This window comes from Colossoma macropomum, unplaced genomic scaffold (genome assembly GCF_904425465.1).
Source record: "Colossoma macropomum unplaced genomic scaffold, Colossoma_macropomum, whole genome shotgun sequence".
Lineage (NCBI taxonomy): Eukaryota > Metazoa > Chordata > Actinopteri > Characiformes > Serrasalmidae > Colossoma > Colossoma macropomum.
The window spans coordinates 20,451,357-20,476,922 of NW_023494807.1; the positions used below are offsets into that span (position 1 = coordinate 20,451,357).

Below are 25,566 nucleotides of genomic sequence, written 5' to 3' on the forward strand. Positions count from 1 at the left end.
AATCAAATTTATGGACATCTTCAAACCATTTACCTTTCAGATCTGGCACCTAGTGTCTAAAACATCAGAGTCAAAGAGGTGATCTCAAATCTGACATTCACAGCCCAATCTGAAGAATGCAGATGTGGCTAAACTGTAGCTTATCTCAGATCAAAGCTCTGCAGGTCATGGTGCATATGTGTGTACATGTTGTTTCACCTCCTCACACTCTGCTCCCTGGAAGTACACATAGCTGTCACACTCGCGGCACTTGGATGGAGTGCGGAGTTTCCGTAGCCGATGTGTCTTGGCAGCTTTGGACAGACCCACGTTTCGAAATGGGCCAGTGGAGACAGTCATCTCTGGCTCAATTCCATTCATACCTAACACAATACAAAGTAAAAAACAGTAAAAAAAATCTTACCCTGGGGGGCTTCTTACCCCAAGTTACCCTACAAGCTATCCATTCAGGGCTACATAGTCACAGTCATTTTAGTAACTGAAATTACCAAAGTCCATGTTTTGGTAATTTCAGTTACTAAAATGACCAAAGTATGGACTCTGCAGTTACTGTGTACTCCCAAATGTTAAGTCTATAAATGGCTGGGTGAAGTGTCAATGATGTATGTCCCACAGCAACCAAACAGTAAACATTGAGAAAATATTGAAGGTGAGAAATGAGTCATTCTTGCAAAAGAAAATTTAAAACTCACTTTGTTCAAAAGAGGCTACATTACTGTCCTGCTCATCTATGTCCTCATTTGATGACAAGGTACCAGCTGACACTGGCCGTGGAGCCTTAGAAACATCTCCTGTAATGGAAGACAAGCCTTGAGCATTTCTGTAGAGTTTGACTTTGAAAGTCAGAAAACATTACATGCCTTAATAAACATTAATATAAATAGGCATTGTGGTTATGTACAGGGATCCCTCAAGTATTGCACTAAAATTAATACACAGTCGTATGCTTGAATTAAGTTTGGACACCCCTGGTCAAATTACATGTTTTGTTGATTTTCTAAGTGAAAATACATTAACATGCTCTACAGGGAACAAACCTAAATATGGCAGTTGTATGCAAATTTTATGTGCACAATTTCTATTTATTAACTATTTCCTAACATACTGGGAAAAATAGAATAAAAATATAAAATGAACTTGTGGTGCAGGGCACATTTTCTCCAGTATGTTAAATTCAGCATATAAACATTAATTATACATTAAAATGTGCACAAGTGTGTTCTCTGTAAAGGATGCATTAACTTATTTTTACTCAGAAGATCAACAAAACATGTACTTTGAACAGGGACACCCAAACTTATGCATATGAATGTATACCGAAAAATCAACAAATCTGTTGAGTATAGGCTGCCACTCTCTCATCATTCCTGGCTATCCATTTGTAAAGCAATAAATATATGGTAATAAGTAGCTGTATAGTTTTTGACAGTGTTATCTATAAAAATTGACCACTATGAACTGAGACAATCTGTGCCTGTGTCAGTAGGTAGGTTTTATGTTGTCTGGTACCTGTGCTGGTGGTGGGGGAGCCCAAGCCACTTCCTCCTCCCACACTATCTGTGTCACTCAGAGTAGAAGGCCAGGACTTATGAGCCTGATGATCTCGACCTGCAGAAAGTCAACGGTAAACGCCTTAATTATTACGCCTTGATAAAAGCTGATTTCACTGGAAAAGTGAAGGTCACTTTTTCTGCATTAACAGTTTTTTCTTTCTCAACTCTTTCTTCTAACTTGTAATAAATTTGTTAGCTCATGACCTCTTCTGTGCTTGACCACGCCCCCGTCTCCAGATGCTGCCTCCTCATTGGTGGTTGGGGCCTCACCACTGCTCTGCCGCTGGTCTTCGGTGAGGCTGTCATGGCGTATGCGAGCAGGCCTGAACGAAAAAAAAAATTAACATACAACTAGTGGCTTTTACTCTAACAAACCACAACTCACATTTTGTGTGATAGAAACAGAATAAGAATGAAACAGTTTACAGTTCATAGTCATAAGAAAACTGAATTCATATTCATATTTAAAATTTTAGTCAGATGTTCAAAACAATAACTCAGCGAAAAATCAGATTTATACAACTTTGACACCGAATACACCTGTCCAGGGTGTTTCCTGCCTTCAGCCCAATGAGCGCTGAGATAGGCTCCAGGAACACCCCCACGTGACCCAGGAGGATAAGCAGGTTATATGATGAATGAATGAATGAAAGACATAGAATATAGATTAGCCGAGAGATGTTTAGTGTCTGAAGTTTGCCTCTGTAGTTTTCATGCTAAAAAAGCAGACGAATACAAACAAAAATTCTGGCTCCAAGATGAACGCTACAACTGTTTGTAGCTATACACAGAGGTCTTGGGGGTGTCCATTAGTGGAAAGTCAGACTATGGCAAGCAAGTCTACCTTTTTTCAGTTAATTAACTAAAATACAAATGAGGTAGTAAAAAACATTCAGTTGTTAGCAGGAAGGAAGTAAAACCAAATTATAATTCAGTTTGCCGGACAAATGAGCAAAATTATGGTCATACGTTGGCTGTTGCTCAAATAACCACATAGGTTAGTGTGAATATAACCTATCACATGTTCAAACAGCCTAAAAGGAAAACTTGCTAACAAAAACATATTTCTCGGCTTATGGAAAGGCTGCTGACAATATTTATTTTCTGTTTGTCTTCATGGCAGAAAAGTATCTGAAGTTTCTCACCAGTTTGAGATGCGCTTCAGCTTTAAACTTCTTCAGTTTTAAAACAGACCTACGTGGCTCAGTGCATGAGATTACACGATTACGTTACGAATTGGGCTGGGCGAATTCATGGTTCATTTAGGGGGAGAAATCTCATGGGTAAGACAACAAAAACATAGAACAAGAGATTCTCACCTTCTGTGAGGGCATTCATTTTGTCAGAAAATTCAAATTTTATTCAAGGAAATAGTATGGGACCCTCTAAGTTTCATGTTGTCTCTTTCATGGAGTGACCCTTTACTCTTATGGTCTGGGACCCTGAAACCCCACCCTCAGTTTGAACCCTGGCTATATGAAGTAATAACAAACACAAACATGTCTTTAATGTGCTAGAATAACTCACTGTATGCTGGAGGCGGAGTATGGCTCAAACTGGTAGACTGTGATGGGCTCTGCCCTCAGATGCAGGTTTTTGATGTGAGCAGCATACTGCTGGCCTGGGTCGTACAGCTTACAGCTCTCACATAGTGTCTGGTAGTGCACAGGCAATGCCGCCGTTTGCATATGCAGGATCTGGTAGTACGAGATGGTGCACTGGAGACAAAGAGGAACACCCAGAGACTCCCAATTAGACAGACTTAACTGGTTCAAATATTAAATGACTCATATACTGTTTCTTGGAAGCAAATTAAGCCTGGTTTTAGATTTAATGGAAATACCAATGATGATTCACTACCGAAAATCCCTTCTAGCCCTGTTACACTTAAATGGCTTCTGAGAAACTGGCGCACACATGACTGTCACCTTTTGATTATGAAATTACTGCTCCAAAAAAGCTAAATTAATTTAACACATGAAATTGCTTGTGCTGGACTAAAACAGTGTCTTACCTATAAAGAAATTTGGAAGGAACACTAATAAAAAACAAACAAGCATGAAATTGTTGTTTGTTCAAGAGACAAACATGAACATGTTTATTGAGAATAAATACATGCAGCATGACTGTGCAACTAACTGATCTCTAATTTGTTTGATTCTCCTGCAAAGTTTTATGATCAGATCAGATTAGATTCCCCCATTCAGATGCTCCTAAAGCTTGATGAACAAAATCAGAGGTCATATTTACTTCAGCTTCTGGTGAGTAGATGTGCTGTTTTAGGATCAGAATTCTTTCTTCTTTACATTGACTTTAGTGACTAGAACAGATCCTAGATCAGCACTCATAAACAAATGTATAATGTTCTTTTATGAATTATCCTTTACTGAGCAAAGTAAGAGATTTGATTATGTATGTATTATGCATTTGGGAAAAAAATGTCTGCAGAACTTTCTTGCTGTACTGCTCTGCAGTGCAAACAGCGTATGTGTGAACAGCCAGTGCATGCAAGTTCTAGCAGTCACACTGTGTCACTCATATAACACAGAGGTAGAATGTGTGAAACAGGCCTAACATATTGTGTGAGAACACTCTCGAGTAAGAGTATAGCACTGGCAACATTTTTGGTTAAATGGGATGCGAATAAGCATCTTCTGCCGTGTTTAACTGTACATTATTTTTGAAAGTGTGAAAAAATCACTGCTTGCTTCTTTACCTTTGTACCTTTGTAGACTGTAGCGTGTGTGTATGTGTGTGTGTTTATAAAAAGGAGTCTCACCGCCCGCAGTATCTGGTCACTCTGTCTGATGACATCCTGAATCTGTTTGAGCACGTTCACCTTCACATCCTCCAGGTCCTGCTGCTGAGTGGTGGCATCAGCGATACACGTCCGATATGTGGCCTCAGCCTCCTCTGCCTGAGAATGCACACACACATACACACTCAGAAAGACTGAACATGCTGAGACTGAACACACATGAACTTAGAGACTTCCACGACGTCTATTTCAAATCTTGCTGTTTTGGAAAGTTTATAAACAGGGACACAGGAAAGTGTTTTAAGTTGGGGGTGTTAAAATTTTAAGCAGCATATATGTGATGTCATGCAAAATGATTTGCCTTCTTTTCTTTAATTTTTTTATAATTTACATAAAGCAGAATGACATAACGTGCTATAATGAGGCAACACATGACAATGCATACATATAACTGGAAAATCAGACCACTGATGCACATCCTCTCTCTGCCTCTTTGCTCTGGACAAATATAAGGCAAATGAATTGAGTGGCGCCAAATCAGATTGTTGATATGTGGCAAGGTAACCTATTGTGTCACACAGTGAGACTTAACACTGGAATGCACACTGAGCGGGAGATGGTTGATAAATCTCTGACAATGGTTGATAAAAATGTTATTACGTTAGATTATTATTTTTTAAAAACAATGCTGCCTTTGGGGCTCAGAACTGGTCTATAACTCTGCATAGACTTCCTTTGCACCTACTCGTGTTTTAGTATCACACCCCCAAAGCGGCCAACAGTTGTTGAGGGAAGCAATTCAGCTCACTGTAATGAAAATATAGCGTTAACTTAAACAGTTACTATTTACTATTTTATCTCTTGTAGTACTACTTAAACAGTTACTTTTCCGGTTATATACAATTTTCAAAACTGCAGGTTTTAAAATACAAACAAGAGAAACGAGTCCTCACTATGCTCATATTATCATACATTTCAGAACTTATTATTATTATAATTATTATAATAATTATTAGTATATTTTAGCAGCTGCAGAACCCTTAGCACCCACAGCACCCCCACTTCATGCAATCCTTTTTATAAGTGTGTGCTAAACAGTGTTCGGGGTAAAACGTTACAGTAAAGTAATTCCTTTATCCTGTAATGAACTAGTGCCACAGTACGTGCCCAATTGCAACTTCGCCTCACCGCATCCTATTCATTTCAATAGAGAACTCTGTGGTGTTGCATGGCTAAAAAGTTCAGCAGATTTCAGCTTTATGCAAATGAGTGTGACCGCAGCAATTTTCTCATCACAAACAACAAACACAACTTCCTCCAAAACTACAGAGGGGCAACAACGGCTTTCTTTCTTTTTTTGAATCCAACAGTAAACAGTTTTACATAATAATGTATTTTCCGGTTATATACAAAACTGTTGACGGCTGAGATTTGGAGGGAAAACATTCAACTGGATGTAATTTATATGGTGCGGGCGGGAAGGCAAAATGTGAACCTTATGAAGAAACTTTCTAAGCATCTAATCATGGTAATATGAAACTCTAATATACTAAAATACAAGAAGAGAGATCCCAAACCTCACTGAAACTGACCAGACTCGATTTTCATTAAGAACAACTTTGTAAGTTTTAAATTTTATCCATAAAGATCTTATTTTGAGACTCTCTTGTTCCAAGGCAGGGATAGTGTACGCCTTTTAAAGTAAGTTTACTCCGATTTACCATTTCTTATGAAATATTGTACTGGATATTTGGTTTGGTTCGTTGTATTTTCTAGTTGGTAGAGATGTTTTGGATTTTAGTGAGTAACATATAAGTAAAGTAATGAGCAGCGTGATTAATTTTTTTCAGGAAGTAATCAGTAAAGCAATCCCATTGCAGTTTGAGAAAATAATTCATTATTTGAAATGAGTTACTTTTGTGCAACTACCCCAACACTGGTGCTTAAGTACTGTTTTAACTCTTAGAACAGTCACAGTTATTGCTACCAAAAACAAAAGCCTGGTTTAATCTATACCTTGTTTGTGTTCATATGTAGACGAGGATATATTTTGTTATGATATGATTTGTGTGTACAGTTGTTCTGCTGAAAACAGTCCTTATTTCTGCCTGTTTTTTGCTATTTATTTGTCATTCATTATTTACCTACATTATAAATTCTGAAATTACAAAATGACATTTAAACAGTAAGGATAACAAAAGTAATTCAAGACATACAATGTCTTGAATATGAATACTTCAGGGGCTCTGACTCATGCAAGGAAGTCATTATTTCTATCTGGGTGGAGCCAAAAACAACTAATCAGAAAAAAAATTAGCAGATTAGGCAAAGTGTAAGTGACGCGTTTGCCACAAGTCATGCTGTGACCGCATGTGTGGTGTGGTGTCATTTCCTGTGTGGGTCAGCTGACCTTGTTGCGGGCTTCCTCCTCTAGTCGTCTCTTCCTGTCCAGCGCTTTGTTGGTGGAGCCACTTCCTGTTCCGCTGTGCTCTTCCTCCACTTTATTGGCCACCGAACGAGCCTTCTCATACTCTTCACAGCGGGTCAGGTACCATTGTCGCGCCTTACGCAGGTTATTTTCTGCCTCCGCCTGGTGGAGGTAATCAAAGTCATTCAGTGTGGTCTGAAGGTTGAAATGCTGCATTTCTAGAGACAGAACTGTTCACAGTGGTCGTGTGTTTACCAGAAAAAACCTACATGAGAATCAGATGGACTACAATCCATAATTGTAGAACTACAAAGTGCATCTATTTGGTAAGTGGAGCTGATAAAATGGACAATGACTGTAGACTGTAGGAAGGTATACATAATAAAGTGCTCAGTGAGTGCATATCAAACATCTTAGGCCAAAAGCACACGTCAAATCTACTGTAAAAAATGTCTCTGGCATCAGACAACATATATGCAGTCACTGCATGCAATAACTTTCTGTGAGGGAGCTTTCAGAAACATTAAACGCTTTGGAAGTCTCGTTCCCATAACTACTGCTGTATACTCTCCTACTTCCGTCCAAATCATCCTGTTTTCCGAGAAACTATTTTATACCAGAATGTTTCAGGTTTCAAGTATTTGTGTGTGTATACACGTACTCTGCAAAAGAGACAAGGATATGTGAAACTATTTAACTGAGCATTAAGCATTTATTTGGTCAGACACTAATACAAGATATACCTACAAACAAACAATACATTGTGACTTGGTGTGTGTGAGTGTTTTAGCTTAAACATTTCCAAATCTCTCCTCAAGGAAGTTAAGTATTTGCAGTTACCATCCACTACCAGCTTCAGCTAATCAATCCTTCATTAAATTAGATCAGATGAGCTGCTGATGGAATTTAAGAAATCTATACAATGACTAAGGTGCAGCAGTAAGTCAGGAACCAAGTCTGCATTCTTCTAACTGTATTCTTTTATTGGAGACATGTAATTTATTTAGTACGTTTACTGTACTGTATTGACGTTTATTTGTATTATTTAAATGTTACAAGGTGTTTTACAGGCAAAAAATCATCACTGCCAAAAGTTTTAAGCTATAGAGTTGGCTGCCATAGTACTGTATATTCTTAGCTGAAGTTTATAATGAAGCCAGCAAACAAAGAACATGAGAGAGTGGAGCTGTATACCAGTTTCCTCTTGGCCCTCTGCCACTGCTCTTTAATCTCTCTCCGCTTCTTCTCATGCTCCTGTTTACGCTGCATGAGTGGCTGCACGAGAGAGAGAGAGAGAGAGAAAGACAGAGAGAGAGAGAGAGAGAGAGAGAGAGAGAAAGAGAGAGGAGAGAGAGAGAGAGATGAAGAAAAAGAGAGTGTAAAAGATGAAGAGAAGGAGAGAGATGAAGAAAATCACAGAGAGAGGGAGATGGAAAGAGAGGGAGATGGAGACAGAGATGGAAAGAAAAAGAGCGAGATGGAGAGAGAGAGATGGAAGGAGTGAGAGAGAGAGATGGACAGAGACATAAAGATGGAGAGAGACAAAGATAAAGAGGGAGAGAAAGAGGAGGAGAGAGGTGAAGACAAAGAGTGAGATGTAGAGAAAAAGAATGGAGAAAGAAAGAAAGAAAGAAACAGAGTGATAAATATGAAGAGAAAAGAGAGATAAAGAATGGGAAAGGGAGAGAGAGAGAGAGAGAGAATGGGCAGAACGAGAGACAGATTTAGTGACAGATGAAATGAGAAAGAGATAGATGGAGTGAGATAAAGATAAAAAGAAAGAGAGAGATGAAAAGAAAGAGAGAGATGTGGGGGAGAGTGAGAGCAAAGAGGCCATGGGAGATAAAAAGGAATAGGAAAGGGAGGGGAAGATAAAGAGATGGAGGGGAGAAAAGAAGAGAGAAAAGAAGAAGAAAAATTAGTAGGACGGGAGAAAAAAAAGAAAGAAAAAAGAAAGAAAGAAAGAGCATAGAGAGGAAAAAAGAAAGAAAGGGGGCGGGTAGATAAAGAGATGGATAAGGAGAGAGAGAAAGAAAGAGAAAGAGACATGTAGAAACAACGTGACTCATTTCAGCACATCACTGTTTTCAGGGACAGTTGAGACTCTGGTTGTAAATTCCACCTGCAGTCTTCACAACAAAACTGACACAGTTTAACATGGATTACAGAAAAGGTAGCAGTTGTTACTCGTCACTCACTGACTGTGTTTTACTTAAAGAAAAAAGTACATGTGTACATGTGGAGTGAGAAAGTGGGTCAGAGTGAGGAGCACAGCTATAGTAAACTGTTCCTTGTATTCTCTACCTGAGTGATGCTCTGCTGTGTGGATTTGTCTGTTCTTGTTGTTGTGTGTTACCTGTAGAAAGGAGTGAGTGAGAACAGAGTTCGTGGACTGCTGCACTCCAATACTCTGCTCCAAGTCCTGCTCGAGGGCCAGAGAAAAGATAGACAGCAAGGGCATGTGGTTCTGAGAGAGAGAGAGAGAGAGAGAGAGAGAGAGAGAGAGAGAGAGAGAGAGAGAGAGAGAGAGAGAGAGACAGAGAGAGGGACAAGAGAAGAGAGCACATACATGCTTATTATGACGAACATCAAGTCATATTCACTAGACAAATAATGATGAAGATATATTTGTTCATATGCCATAGGTATGTTACACCTACAGTACAGTGCTCTGCATGTTCTCTACCTGAGTGATGCTCTGCTTGCTCGACTGGTACAGCCTCTGAAGTCCTTTAGCAAACTCCATCTCTAAAATCCAGACAGAAACAGAAACACGTTCACATTATAGCAAACTGTTTGTCAAATATGTTAGCTGAGAACAGAATTATCAGAATTATAATATGTACTTTTTACATTCTGACAGTAATATGGAGAAATTGTAATCTAGCATGAATCTGCATAATTTACAGTCTGACAGTAGTTGCCTTGGATTGAATCTGCAGTGTGTGTGGCATTTACAATGTGATAGTACAACACCATTTCTAAAAAAGTTCAAAGACAACATATCAAATGTTGAAACTGAGAAATGTTATTGTTTTTTGAAAAATATATGCCCATTTTGAATTTGATGCCAACAACACATTCCAAAAAAATTGGGACGGGGGCATGTTTACCACTGTGTTTCATCACCTCTTCTTTTAACAACACTCTGTAAATGTTTAGGAACTGAGGAGACCAACTGCTGTAGTTTTGAAAGTGAAACGTTTTCCAGTTATTGTTTGATATAGGATTTCAAAGGCTCATTTTTCATTTCATCACCCTCTGAATGTTTTCAGTGGGTGACAGGTCTGGATTAGAGACAGGCTAGATTAGCACCCGGACTCTTTTAATACAGAGCAATGCTGTTGTAATACATGCAGAATGTATTTTAACACTGTCTTGCTGAAATAATCAAAGCCTTTCCTGAAAAAGACGTCATCTGGATGGCAGCATATGTTGCCAAAACATGTATATATCGTTCAGCATTAATGGTGCCTACACAGATGTGCATGTCACCCATAACATGTGCACTAATACCATCCCCTATACCATCATGAATACTGGCTTTTGAACTGTGCACTGATACCAAGCTGAGTGGTCTTTATCCCAGAGGACATAGTGTCCATATTTTCCAAAAAAAATTTCAAATGTTGATTCGTCAGACCACAGGACACTTTTCCACTTCACCTCAGTCCATTTTAAATGAGCTCGGGCTCAGAGAAGGCGGCCGTGTTTCTGGATCCTGTTTATATATGACTTCTTCTTTGCATTTTACAGTTTTACCTAGCGTTTGTGGATGCAGTGATGAACGGTATTCACAGACAGTGGATTTCAGAAGTGTTTCTGAGCCCAGTGATTTCCTCTACAGAATCATGTCTGTTTTTAATGCAGTGCTGTCTGAGGGCCCAAAGATCTTGGCCAGCAAATACTGGGTTTCAGCCTTGTCCCTTGTATACAGAGATTTCTCCTGATTCTCTGAATCTTTTAATGATATTATGCACCGTAGATGATGAAAAGAAGATTGCTATTTTATGTTGAGGAACATTCTTGAATTGTTGCACTACTTGCTTGTGCAGTCATTTACAGAGTGGTGAACCCCTCCCCATCTTTACTTTTGAAAGACGCAGCCTCTCTGGGAAGCTCTTTTTACACCCAATCGTGTTACTGACCTGTTGCCAATCAACTACCAGGTGTTTTTTTTTTAGTATTATACAATTTTACCAGCCCTTTGTTGCCCCCGTCCCAACTTTTTTGGAATGTGTTGTTGGCATCAAATTCAAAATGGGCAAATATTTTTCAATAAACAATAAAATTTCTCAGTTTCAACATTTGATATGTTGTCTTTAGGATAGACTTAGTACTGTATATTATTTTGCTTTGTTACTGTGAATCAAGTTTGGTTACCCAGAGCGATGCGTTTGTCCACATAAGTGATGATGTCCTTCATGTACTTGGCGATGGTTTTTGCATAGGACAGCGCAGAGTCTACCCCACCTTCACTGTGCTGCAGCAGGATATCCACTTCCTCTGGGCTCATCACTGACACACACAAATACAAACGAGAAAAAAGCGCAATAGTAGTACAAATACAGATAAGATTTCCTACAACAATTACAACTGAAGGTGCTTTACATATGGACACCCTTAAGACAAAGACCTAGGAATAAGAGAATAAAGACTATTCACAGGCTAAGATCTGAAACAGCAGTAAATAAAAATAAAACACATAAATGAGAATCAATATATAATATGATATAATAATAAAAACAAGAGAACAAAAAGTTTAGAATAATATAATAATGTAATAAGTAAATCAATATAATAAAATACAGAGTTTTAAAAAATGACTGAGGTATGAAAAAAATGAGCTGAAGTGAGAGCAGTGGGTGAATGTGATACTCACTGCAGTCCTCATGGTCACACTGGCCCACTCCCTCCATCATCCCCTTGCCCTGCCGACGATCCACACAGATTCTCCATAGACTGCACGCACACACACACACACGCACACACACACGCATCAGATGCAGAATTAAGAATCATGCACAGCTAATAACTTTTATAAACCAGCGACAAAAAATATGATAAAATACACTTCAATAAATACATTTATTTATCGTTGATAATAATCACAACAAACAATTCTTGCAATTCTTCTGCCCCTGCAATATACACTATTTGTCCAAATCTATTCAGACATGCCTTATAATTAGGGAATTCAGCTACTTTAAAGCTACACAGAGGTGTTCCTATAACTGACACAGCTGTTCAATTGCACACAGCTTGTATAATCTCAATAGAGAAGTACTGACAATAGAATGGGACGTTCTGGAGCAGCCGCACATAAGCCTAAAGTCTCCATGCCCAATGTCAAGCATCAGCTAGAGGGGCATAAAGCCCCCCAGCTTTGGGCTGTGGAGCAGTAGCATGCTCTGGTGTGACAGAGCTCCATCCAGAACCTTTGGGATGAGTTGGAGTGGCTTTTGTGATCCAGATCTAATCATCCAACATCAGTACCTGACCTCACTAATGCCCTTGTGCTTGTACAATCAGATCCTCATTGTTCGTTAACAGTGGGTTATGGTGGCAAAATAACATAACACTCAAAGATTATTCCATGAACAGCACAAAGGCTTTTATGGTATTCTGAGTATATTCAATGGCTTTGAACGTCAGCTAACTGGATTTTAGAACGGGAACTATCCATTTTGTAAGTAGTCCTCCACTGCAAGTTTCATGTGTTTTATAAACTGTGCTTCTGACTGTGCCAAAAAGAAGCAGAATACTAAACATTTAGGAGAAACTTTGGATGTGCTTAAAATATATTTTATTACATACACTGCTAAAATTTCAGCACATGTGAGGAATATATACTTTTGCCAGAATTGTAAGTATAAAAGTAAGAAGAAATCTATTTTCTTTAGTCACAAACAAGTCATTCTTAGTCGTATAAGGGGCCAGACAAGAAACGTATACACCTAACAGGGAAACATCAGAATCAGTGATACTTTTAGTGTGTGGTTGGGTTGGGCTCTGTGGCTTTTCAGCTTATTCATTGTCAGTTTCAATTTAGCCATTTCAGTGAAATCAAGCAGAATATAAACTAAAAACATGAAGCATAGTGTTAGAACATTTTATTTCATTTACTTTGGACAGAATCTATATATATTTGGTCCACCCCTGCTTTACTGTGCAGCACAGGCAGTGCAAATGGTGGTAGTGAAGTCTGTCAGTATGAGTGTCAGAGAGGAAAAGAGGAAGCTATGACAGAAACCTAGAGCAGGAAGCAACAAACACAAACGCCATCGACAACATCCGCCCTGCGCTCTCTCTCTCTTACACACACGTACACACGCACACAGGGTTAGGAAACGGTTGGTTAGATTTTGCAGTATTGCTACACCTCCCTGGCTGAGGGAGAACGGATGGATGTCTCTTGGTTTCTCCTCCTCCAGGGCTAAAAGTTCATTTTGTTTTACCAACAGCACCAAAAACCTGAAGTGCAGTGTGAGCTGACACCTGAGCTGCTTTACCTGCAAGGTTCATGACTGACTGGCTGAAAAGGGGAACAGTCTGACTTCACACTCCTGTTTTGATTTGAGCAGTAGGCTTCTAACCAGTAAGAAGCCTCTTACTCTTAAACCCTAAGAGCCTGAATGTCACACTTCACTTCCTTACACTCATAACTACAGAACTTACATATAAATTTAATCATAGTTAACAAATAATTCAGTGTTTTCTGCAAAATATGTCTTAAGATAATAAAAAATCATAACTGAATGAAATGGTTAAGCTTCAAATGGTTAAACTCTATGCCAAGAGCTCTTAGAGTTAAAGTTATTAAAGCCCAAACAGAGCTTGTTAGATAGGTTTTCATATAGTTAGGTAGAGCTGATATTTTTGGCTAGAGCTTGGTACAGGTCACTAGAGTTAAGCATGGTTCACTAGAGTGAGTGAGTTAACTAGAGATACATATTATTAACTATAGCTAGTTATAGATTGCTAGAGCTCTGTAGAGTCAACTAGAGCTAGGTATAGTCAACTAGAGTTAGGTATGGTTCTCTAGAAGCAAGGTATAGTTAGGTACATCTAGGTATAGTCAACTAAACTAGATATAGTTAGATAGACCTATATATTTTAGCTATAGCTAGTTATAGATTGCTAAAGCTTGGTAAAGATAACTAGAGCTAGGTATAGTTAGTTAGATCTACATATTTTTAGCAAGAGCTAGTTATAGATTATAGATAGAGCGAGGTATAGTTGACTAAAGCTTAGCATAGTTATCTAGAGTTGAGTATGGTTTGCTAAAACTAGACATAGTTAGCTAGAGCTAGATGTAGTTAACAAGAGCTAGATATAGTTAGATAGAGCTAGATATAGTCAGCTATAGTTAGATATGGTTCGCTACAGCTTGGCATAGTTAGCTAGAGCTAGGTATTGTCATCTAGAGCTAGATATAGCTAACTAGTGCTAGGTATACTTAGTAGTTAAAGTTAAGTACGGTTTGCTAGACCCAGGTATACTTAGCTAGACCCAGGTATAGTTAGCTAGAGCCAGGTATCGTTAGCTAGAGCTAGGTATACTTTGGTAAAATAAGTGTCAGGGTCATCACTAGATCCAATGTACTGGGCACATGCCTCAGCAGAGCTAGGAATAGTTCACTTGGTTCATTGAACCTTAGTATAGTTCCCTAGAGCTCGGTATAGTTCACTAGAGCTAGATACACTTACCTAAAGCTTGGTATACTTAACTAGAGCTAGGTATAGCTCACTAGAAGTAGACTTCACTAGAAATAGGCAGAGCTCACTAGAGCTCAGTATAGTTCACTACAGCTTGGTATCATTCTTACTTACCCTGCTCTTCTCTGTGGGAGGCAGAGACAGAAGGGTACTGCTGTCCACCTCCCCCATCAGCAACTCGGACACACTAGAGAGAGAGAGAGAGAGAGACAGGTGCAGGAGGGAGAAGGAAAGGGGGAGGCAGAGACACAAAGAGACAGAAAGATGATAAATCCTTTGTAGATCTACAGTGCCTGTGAATGTGTGTGCGTAACACAATGATGTTATTAGAGGGAAACACTGAACTGCCATCAGACAGGAAAAGGGCAATCTGTCCAGCTACCGACACTGACTGATACACTACACCTTACACACTCGCCAAAAACACTCAAAACATTTCAGATAAAGTATTAGTCAAAAGTTTTAAAATGTCTACATATTATTTTCAAATATATTTTCATATATTCAACATTCCTGAAAGCAGCTCCTCTGTACACTGAGCGTTGCGCAATCCTGGCATTCTCTTAAGATGCTTCATGAAGAGCTACCTGAGATACTTTTCCAACAGGGTTGAAGGACATATGCAGAGACCTTGCTGGTTACTGTAACTCCTTGTTGGAGGGGGCATTTATTAAAAAAACAACTGTTTTGGAAATAAATTCCCCACATTTCATCAAAATTACTATTTATAGATGTTGTACAAACAATTTTTAAGAATTTAATCTCAAACCTTCAGATTAAATGTCTTTAAGATTGTGAAAAACATGTGTTTAATCAGGTGTTTCCACATTTCTGGCACCTTTTCAGACACTTTTGCATTATTTCTAACTCCGGAGTCAAAAGCACAAAACATCCAAGAATCCATCACCCTTTTGGAAGCGCTCACTTTAACTGAAGAAGTTGTTTGTCTTCTTTAGACACAGTCATAACTGACATTGTGACACAGGTTCAAACTGAAAAGGGAAGTTATGTTGGTACATGGAATTAAAGAGCACATGATTAAGTCAAAGCACTGCACTGAAAAAAGTCATGCAAATGTGTATCCTATTCCCACAGTAATAAAACAAATTACGTCAACACGATTTTACCTTTAAGTTTACGTACTGTTAGCAACAGCTGGGTTGATGTAATGTTTTTTTATTGATGTGGAAACGACATAGACATCTGAATCAAGTCAATTCAATGCATCACTATGGTCCAGATGCTGCTGCACTCACTTGCTGCTGAAGGCCACTGCGATGGTCTCGATGGCTTTCTCAAAGTCCTTCTTCTGTGCCTCAGTGCTGCCTTCGTAGCTGAAGCCTGCACACAGGACATGAGACATTGCTGTGAGCTGTTTGTAACAGGGTCGGGACAACCTCAGACAAACTTCTGCTTGCTGTTTGACAATACCTCAAACAAATGCTATTGATCTAACAGCAATGTGAAAATTCAGATAAAAAGAAGGAACACAGAGTTACTACAAAGGTATTTGCCTTCTTTCAAAAATGTTATTAAATTCCATTTTTTTTAACCTAAAATTAATTTGTGCTGTTATAATTTACTCTTGCAATTCTTGTAGTTTCCTCTATTGTGTAATCAAAGGAAGCCATTAAGCAAGAACAGCTGTCTTAAATCATGTCTTAAATGATGCAGTAATAATACATTAATATCCTCAGGAGACTTGACAGACGTATGGCAGTTTTGTGGTTAATAAAACTGAAGTTACACTGAAAACTTTGAAAGATCACCACTGCACTGTAAACCAGACAGGTGTTAGCTTTACACTACAAGAAACAAGAAAGAAGTTTCAAGGCTCATTTAGGAGCTCCTGGTACAAAGTAACCAGTAAAGAAGGTTGGATTCTACATGCAACTGGCTTAGAAAGTTGGATCCTACAATGCAATTGGTTAAGACATCTGGATTCTACAATGCAATTGGTTAGGAAGGCTGGATCCTACAATGCAATTGGTTAAGAAGGTTGGATCCTACAATGCAGTTGGCTAAGAAGTATGGATCCTACAATGCAATCGGTTAAGACATCTGGATCCTACAATGCAATCGGTTAAGAAGGCTGAATCCTACAATGTACTGGCTTAAGAAAATTGGATTCTGTAATGTAATTGGTAAAGAAATTTGGATCCTGCAATATAAATGGTTAAGAAGGACAGATACTACAATGTCACTGATTAAGAAGATTGGGTCCTACAAGACAATTGGCTAAAAAGGGTGGATCCTACAATGCAAGTGTTTAAGAAGGTTGTATGCTACAATGTCATTGATTAAGAAGGTTGAATCATATCCAGCAATTGGTTAAGACGTTTGGATTCTACACTTTAACAGCTTAAGAAGGTTGGATCCTACAGTGCAACTCGTTAGGCAGGTTGGATCCTACAATGTAATGGCTAGACAGCAAGTGTGAATTAGAAATGACTTAATTTGAAAAAAATGGTGAAAAAAAAATATCTGCACTGACTCACAAATATAAAATGATTTGACGGAAACATGCAGCACCTTTCAACACTCAGCCAAAAGAGGTGAAGAAGTTTCACCTTTCACCATCACAACAACCCCACAGCCACGTAACCAAACCCACAAAATCAGTGGGAGCACGGAGGCAGAGGCTCCAGAGAGGCCTACTTTCACTATGACCTAATTAAAGGTGCAATTGCCGATGCATGGTCCAAAGACTAATGTTCTTCAGCAATATCCTAAGAAAATATGGGCCAGTTTAATAATGAACATTCAGAAATAGTATATAATTAAACAGGCTGTTACTGCTTATAGTTGAAAAAAAATCGACCACGTACACAAGAGGTGAAGACTCTACATTGTGCTAGTTTAGTCCTGTTTGCTTGTTTATTAAAAATTTGTTCAAACTAGAACATATTTTCCCTTTAAGGCATGGGAAGCGGTGTGTAAAGATATTAGGATAAAAAATCTACACTTATAAACATGGCACTTTAGGCACTAATGTAAGTAAACAAGAAAAATCAAAGGAGTTGATTTAAAAAAAATAAATAAAGTGGTTTCAAAATTTTCAACCCTTCATATTTTCTTTGTTTGATGTTTTTCCTTATTTTCCCTTGGGATACGTAATTTCTGGTGAGTTTCTAAAAGAAATCTAGAGGCTTTGTTACTCTGGTCAAGTACTTACAAGGTACAATATCTTATAACCTTTTTATAAATGGATACGGTTATTCTTCCTGAGACAGAATACATAGAAGAGATTGTGTTTGACTGAAATCTATTACGAGCGGCCGTTGTTTTCCTCAACTTTGTTTAGGAAACAGAGTGTGATAGTTGTGGTCTCTGCTCTCTAAAACAAGCTGGCGGATGAATAATGAGCTGTTACCATGGTGCCAGATGTGGCAATATCAATGTCTTATGAGAAGGAGATGACAAAGTTGAGAAGTTTTATCCACCCTCATTTACTGTTATCACACTATCATGCTGACACAGCCCTGTGGGGGATCATGTCTGGAGCAAAGAGCGCAAATCAATTCAAACTATATTAGCCTCGGGTTTCCTTTTTTGTCTGCTTGGAAATAGTTTCACATTCCTATTTATAGTGAAATGCACATAAGAAACATGTAAATTACTTTGCAGTGATGTTAGAATGCGTAGGAAGTAAAAGTAAGAGGGAAAAGAGACACACAGATAGATGCAGTACTTACTTAAAACATTTTTTCTGGCCAATAAGTGTATTTTTGCTTGTAAAACCACTATATAACATTTGAATACATCCAAATCCACAATAAAAACCAATAAGAATTTCTTGTTTTCAGCAAAGTTATTTATTATGATTAGAGCTGGTTAGAAGAATACAGGTCTGATTCTTCTTCTCCACAATGCAGCTTCAGCCTTCAGCATGAAGTTGTTCAAATATACCATTATATTTTACCAATTCTACCAATTATTTCTACCTTTTACCTACACTCCTTGGTCATATTGTCAGAAACACCTACCATATTGGAGCGCTTTTTAGGTTTGCAATTACTGTTGCCCATCTGTTTCTGCTCAGTTTATCAGCGACCTCTACACCATACATTAATAGAAACAGGACCACTATAGTACCACCACTGACCAGATATTATCTGGGTGATGGACCATTCTCATGGCAGCAGCTTTTGTGATGGTACAAGTTATGGTTGTGATATTGTGTGCAACATACCATCGTCCGATCTCTCCTAGAAGTACTGACAATAGAATGGGACGTTCTGGAGCAGCCACACATAAGCCTAAGGTTTCCATGCCCAATGCCAAGCATCAGCTAGAGGGGCATAAAACCCCCCAGCTTTGGGCTGTGGTGCAGTAGAAAAGCGCTCTCTGGTGTGACAGAGCTCCATCCAGAACCTCTGGGATGAGTTGGAGTGGCTTTTGTGATCCAGATCTAATCATCCAACATCAGTACCTGACCTCACTAATGCCTTTGTGGTTGAATACAATCAGATCCTCATCCATCCTTGTTTGTTAACAGTGGGTTATGGTTGCAAAATAATATAACACTCAAAGATTATTCCATGAGCAGCACAAAGGCTTTTATGGTATTCTGAGTATATTTAATGGCTTTGAATGTCAGTGTGCTTCTGACTGTGCCAAAAAGGTAGCACAATACTAAACACCGCAGAAAATTTGGATGTGCTTAAAATATCTTTTTTTACATACACTACTAAAATTAAGTATTTCAGCACATGTGAGGAATATATACTTTTGCCAGAATTGTAAGTATAAAAGTAAGAAGAAATCTATTTTCTTTAGTCACAAACAAGTCATTTTCAGTCATACAAGGGGCCAGACAAGAAACGTATACACCTAACAGGGAAACATCAGAATCAGTGATACTTTTAGTGTGTGGTTGGGGTTGGGCTCTGTGGCTTTTCAGTTTATTCATTTTCAGTTTCAATTCAGCCATTTCAGTGGAATCAAGTAGAATATAAACTAATAACATAGTTTTAGAACTCCTAGCCATCGCCGATTTAACCGAGAAATAAACACGCTTTCTGGTCAGAAACTTTGTTTTTTGTCAGAGGCTAATTTTGCTCTTGGTATGGTTTGGTAGTTTTTGCTATATGATCAATAAATCACATGTTTATAGCCTATAAATCACTTCTTGTTAAAATAATAGAAAGGGCTAAAGCTTAACCATGCAAAGTAGCCTAAAGGATACTGCTACTGTAGCCATCCCCTGTCTTTTTATTTTTAATAACTGATGTAATAACAACATCAGCCCCATTCATGTGTGGAAGGCTGCTGCACAGTTTTATCAGTTTAGCAAGCATGACCACAGGTGAGAAAAAAAAGGTCTACCTTGCTCTGCTACAGAATGTTCTGAACTCAGACAATTTAGGGTTCAGGTAAGATATAAAATATATACAAGTATTATTTCTTTCACACATCTTAAAGCTACTTTAAATCATCTAACTTGACTGACAATCGAGATAGATGGCAACTACAGACAATTGATGATACAATTGTCAATCAGCTCAAGCCAAGAATGAGTGTAGCAACAGATGGGTGATTGTAAACCTCCAAAGTGCACCTCTATGGCTTTTCTGATAAAATAGCCAATGTGTGTAGGTGCAAGGAAGATGTACCTGTTAAATTGTCAATTTATACCATGTAATTTTATTAAGTGGCCTAAGGCTTGAGCACATTGCTGTATGTAAAAGACCCAGAAGCCTTTTGGAGAGTGTAACTCTTCCACTCCGCTGAGATTTTGGTAGCTCTGACCTTTGACCTTCGAGATGAGTGTGCCAGCAGCTGTGAGTGTTTCCACGGTGTTGAGCAGAGGATACGTGCTGATCACCTGCCGCAGGACACGCAACACCTTCCCCAAACACTCGTGAGCCACAGCCCTCCGAGACTCCTTCTCTACACAGAGAGAGAGGGAGAGAGAGAGAGAGAGAGAGAGAGAGAGAGAGCGAGAGTTAATATCACAACAAACATGTCAGAGAACATGATGCGTTTGAAAATAGCCAGATATAATGTATTTTGTGTTCAATATAATCAATTCTAATCACTAACATTCCAAAATCAATGCAGTTAAATCGCATTTTTACATTCCTAGTTAGCACTAGTGGCCACTGATGGTTGCAGAAGCTATTTAAAATCTGTCCCACTGGGGTGCAGGTTCTCACAATGAACACTCCCTCACTGCTCTTAATCTCACAGCTCACCAGGGCATGACAACCCTCACCCAATGTTTTGACATCAGAGTGCACATCTCCACCCTCCCCAAACCAGGCTTACTGAAAACCTGACCCAACATTTCAAGGTATTAGAACCATTTGTCATACAACACATACTTTCATTTCCGTGGAAATACAGAGGTCTTCTTTGAATGTATAAAGCCAAAAAAGGAAACAAAAAGAAAATACAAGAAAAACTAATAATGCTGAAAGTAATGTGAAGCAAAATTAAAAACATTACTGCGAGACACAAAAAGAACATAATAGTATATTACACTGCAGTCGAAACAAAACCTTTGGTCACTTTTTTCGGGCAAGGGGAACACAAACTTTTTTTTAAGTAGTTTTAGATTATTTCTGTTGCTCTCAGGCTGAAACAATCATTTGATATTACTGATAATGTTGACATCAAAAATCAGAAACAGATAATGTAGTCATAAAGAACATATACAAGTCTGACTTTCCAAAATTTCCACAAATTTACCTTGGTCCACTGGAAAAGAAAACACACTGGTGGCAATTCTGAAGCAGCAGAGTCGTCAATAAACAGTAGCTTTCCCTCTATGCCAGTTTTCAGATGAACTGAACTATTCTTTGGGGAGGCACAGTTCACACTGTAAGTGATTTGCCAGAATGAGCTACAAGAATCACAACAGCTCATCGTGTCACATTACTTAATATTCTAAGTCATAGCACTTTCTGTTAATTAGAAGTTTTCAGCAGACTGCTTCAAACATTGGCAGCGCGTCTTGTCACAGTGTTACATACATTAGCCAGCTAACCACATGTAACTGGCTATTTACAGCAGCCAGAGCCAAAATCCTTCAAAAAAAACTTCCAAAAATTAAGATATAAAGTTTGGTTCTGACAGTGACAATATAAGTCTTAGAGCATGAAACTGACCCCTAAGCCAACCTGACCAGGCCTAACTGGTACCACTATGGGTGCTTTCAGACTTTTGGTTTGGCTCGATTAAAATGAACCCTGGTGCGACCGCTCTGTAAGCGCAAGTGAGAACACTGCCATCCGAACTCTGATGCACACCAAAGAAGCGAGCCGAGACCACCTGAGCGAGTAGGTCTCAGCTCACTTCAGAACTAACTCTGGTACAGTTTGTTTGAAGTATGAACACATACAGACCAAAGACATCGAAACAAACCAAAGACAGAACAGTCATCTCTCTGCATGACGTCTTTGGTGAGTTTCTGATGCTGCTCTGACACATGCATGTGTTTAATCATCCCTTCATGAGCTCTGAATCAGTAAATAGAATGGATAGTTTCAGTTTTGAAACAAGGCTGAGACATGTTTGAAGCCATTCTAAAATACTCAATACATACTTGCCTGCACACATAAACTATGTATTAATGTGCCAAGGTTTCTCTGTTTTGTAAAAGCAGTAAACCACTCGAGGCTGTTATAGGGATTTCACCCTGCTTTGCATTGTTCCAAACCACTGTAATGCAGGGAGTCTCATTGCTTATTGCTCATCACAAGAATAATTAACAAGATAAAAAAATAAAACCACTGAGGCCACACAGAACAGAGAACAGCAGAAAGTTTGGTGGGCATTATCACAGTTATTGTATGTCATAAAATCTGCTCAATCAGTTGTGACCTTTTACTCGTATGACTTTTGTTAACATCTTTTGGTTCAGTATTAAATATGTCAGTGTGAAAGCTAAGCAAACCATAACTACAACAGAACAATAGCCTATAAACACACCCTAAAGCTGAAACTCAAACTCGACCTGAACTCGCTTTACCAAAGATGGATTATTGCAGATACCATTTTAGTGCACAAAATGTATGTAGGCACTTTTCTTCAAATAAAAAGCTACAAATCTGAGGCACAAATACCTTCAATTAGAATGCAAACAAAAAAAAATATAATAATAATATAATATATATATATATATATATATATATATATATATATATATATACACATGCAAGCCTGATGTACAGCCCAAAACCTGATCTGGGTTAGCAGATATCAAATAGGCCTAATGACGTTACACAGTATAAATATGTGAAAATAGAGTAGCATGCAGTATTAGGTATCTCATTTTAATGCAAACACAGACTCACATTAACTTTGTTGATAAAAAAAAAATCAAAGTTTTAAAAATGCAACTTTTTGAGTTTTGTAAAAAACACACAAAGTCAGGACTTGTTAATCCCTCCCTCCTTGATTCTAGGCTAGCATTGTTTTTTTCTGACATTTTTGTCCTGAAACTGTACAAAAACAAGCACTATGCACACTTTTACACTGTGCTGCCACGTGTTAGTGAGGAAGCACTGTAAGAACTGGCCTCTCTTGCTGTGCAAATGTGTCGTCTTGGCAGTTGTTTCCTCCACGTAGCCTACATTCAACTGTATTTAATCTGAAGCCCACTCAGCCTGCCACAGCCTGGGATGGAAACTACAGCCTTCCTCAAGCTGTCACACATACACTGTACACCATCATGCCATTTCAAAACAACCTTAACACAAAACAACTGCAACACAATTTTAATTTGCAAGAGAGGGTAAAAGCTACCAATCACAAAATCAGCAATCCACTTCACAAACAATGTGGCTACAACACTGTAAATCAGAGGTGACACAATACCACTTTTTCCTTTCTAATACTGACACTGAAACCTTGATACTGGCTGATGTCAGTTATGATTCAACTGAAAAAAAATACTAAGCTATTTTTAATTGAAGCACTATACTTAAAGGGGAATTCCACTGTTTTTTCAAAATCTCTGCATAATTCAGTGGTTGAGGAGTAAACAAAGTCAGACTGGTTTGATGTGAAGTGCATTGTAGAGAAACTTACAGACTCAGATCTTCTTTACAGTTGTTGATAGGAACCAGGGGTTGCAATGTCTGCAATGCCAATACTGCTATTTCATTTACAATTCAAAACAACTAGTGAACCTACATACGTTTTCTGAGTTGTACATCTAATGTTGACAATGGTAAAACGATGGATTTTCTTTTGCGACTATTTCCTTAATTTAAAAAATACTTTTTAAGCCAAAACATTCTCAAAACTATCATTAAACAAAGTCAAATGCATCAGGCAGCATATTCAGAGGTAGCTTTTAGAGGGATTAAACTCCTCAGATGTCTGGTTTCTATCACCACCACCGTTAACAATTCTTAACCATTCTTGAGCTTCTAAGGGTAGACTATCACGATAAAACCACTCAAACAGTCCAGGAAGAAATACACAGCTAAGAACATCACACACATGGTGAGTATAGGCTATTTCAGGACAGATTTGTTACAGTATTGGATCAATATCAGTCATTTTTTTCCCTCCCGTTACGGAAACCTGGTATCTGTTCAGTGCTGTCTCGACTGTAAATCAATGTCAAGAGCCAAGAACAAATTAAATGCTGACATGACTTTATGGATATAAAGCACCTCAATGAAAAAACAGGGCTCAGATCATGCTATTGAAATTTCATCCTCTCCAGGGAAAATAAGAAAATCCGCTCTTTTTCTTGTGCAACTGCGTTTCTCATTATTCTTTGATAAGTTGTCAAAAACATGCAAACACAACAATAGCTACAAACAGCAGCTACAAAAAGCTTGACTTATTAAAAAATCTAGTATTAGGACTAAGTGATTTTGGGGAAAACACTGAAATGACATTTTTTGTCTAATATTATTTTTTGACCAGTTTAAAGACGAGTACAATTTACTACCTTTTTTTCAGCACAAACACATAAAACATGAAACAAGTATCTTCAATTGACTCACTGCTGTTGTAACTACTTTATTTGTTTATTTAACAGGGACAATACTGACAAATCAGCACCATAATCTCAAAATGTAAATTTGCCAGATTTAGCCACATGGCTAATTTTCCACGGCAGCCCCTAAAATAAACAAATCTTCTTACATTAGCAAAAAAAAAATCATAATGCAACACTTAAAAAGTGCTTATTTACAAAACACATTCAACTAAACCTAGAAACCTAAACTAGAAGGCTGACAGTGTGCCTCAATACACACACTGACAACACATATATACACACTCACATGCAATCCCACAGCCCTTAAAAAGCCCACACAAATACAGCCACACACACATATTCACCAGAAAAGAGAGACATACATGCACAAACACAATGCATTTACACTATTAACACTTTCATGCATTGTGACCACATATGTGGGCAGTTGATTTAAAGCCATTTTCCTGGTAAATTAGATGAAACTAATTATATTAGAGTTAGCAACCAAACAACTGAGTCATGATGATTATTCAAATTAAACATTATCATGAATGTTGATTTAGGAGCACCCTTGCGAATATTCTGCGACGTTACCATGCATATTAATCATGAGTGAATACAAACATTTTTTCAATGCCTGGCCTTGAATGCTACTATATTTACATGGCACTACAGGAAAATTAGACTACTTGCTCATCGTGCATATCACGAGGACTAACTAACCTGCTTAATAATTGACCTGCACTACTATCAAGTCTGAGTTTGGTTAAGAACTGCTGCCTTGATGTGGGACTCACACCTTTTCTGTTGTCTCATGGCAGTGAATGTAAATCTCATGTGTTAAAAAGTTTGTTTTCCTGTGCACTGCACTGTAGTTTTACAGAAACGGCTAGCACTGGAATTGACTGTGAAGTTGAATGTGAAACTGTCAAGATGTTACAGTACGAAATGCCTGTCCAGCACTGGCTAAGAACTACTGGTATAAAGACATACTTTGTGTTAATTAGATAAAAGACAGGAACACAGATTAATTGAATGAAACTGCAGGAAAAAAAGAAAAAATACTGAATGACTGAAAATTATACTTCTACTGTTCAGGTCATCTTTAAGGGTCTGGCCAATGCAAGAAAAATCAGATTACTGAATTAAACATCTCTGACTGG

General features: G+C 38.2%; 1 protein-coding gene across 1 annotated transcript in view; it reads right to left on the minus strand.

Moving 5' to 3' along the window:
• Positions 1-25,566, minus strand: part of arhgap45a (Rho GTPase activating protein 45a) — a 46,667-nt gene that overhangs the window by 6,720 nt on the left and 14,381 nt on the right. Inside the window, 16 exon segments of the mRNA XM_036556359.1 lie at positions 199-362; positions 693-791; positions 1,510-1,608; positions 1,758-1,876; positions 3,081-3,271; positions 4,333-4,470; positions 6,722-6,901; positions 7,934-8,014; positions 9,096-9,206; positions 9,426-9,487; positions 11,123-11,250; positions 11,618-11,646; positions 11,648-11,701; positions 14,572-14,644; positions 15,714-15,798; positions 20,209-20,349. Of these exon segments, the coding sequence (XP_036412252.1) occupies positions 199-362; positions 693-791; positions 1,510-1,608; positions 1,758-1,876; positions 3,081-3,271; positions 4,333-4,470; positions 6,722-6,901; positions 7,934-8,014; positions 9,096-9,206; positions 9,426-9,487; positions 11,123-11,250; positions 11,618-11,646; positions 11,648-11,701; positions 14,572-14,644; positions 15,714-15,798; positions 20,209-20,349 (1,754 nt within the window).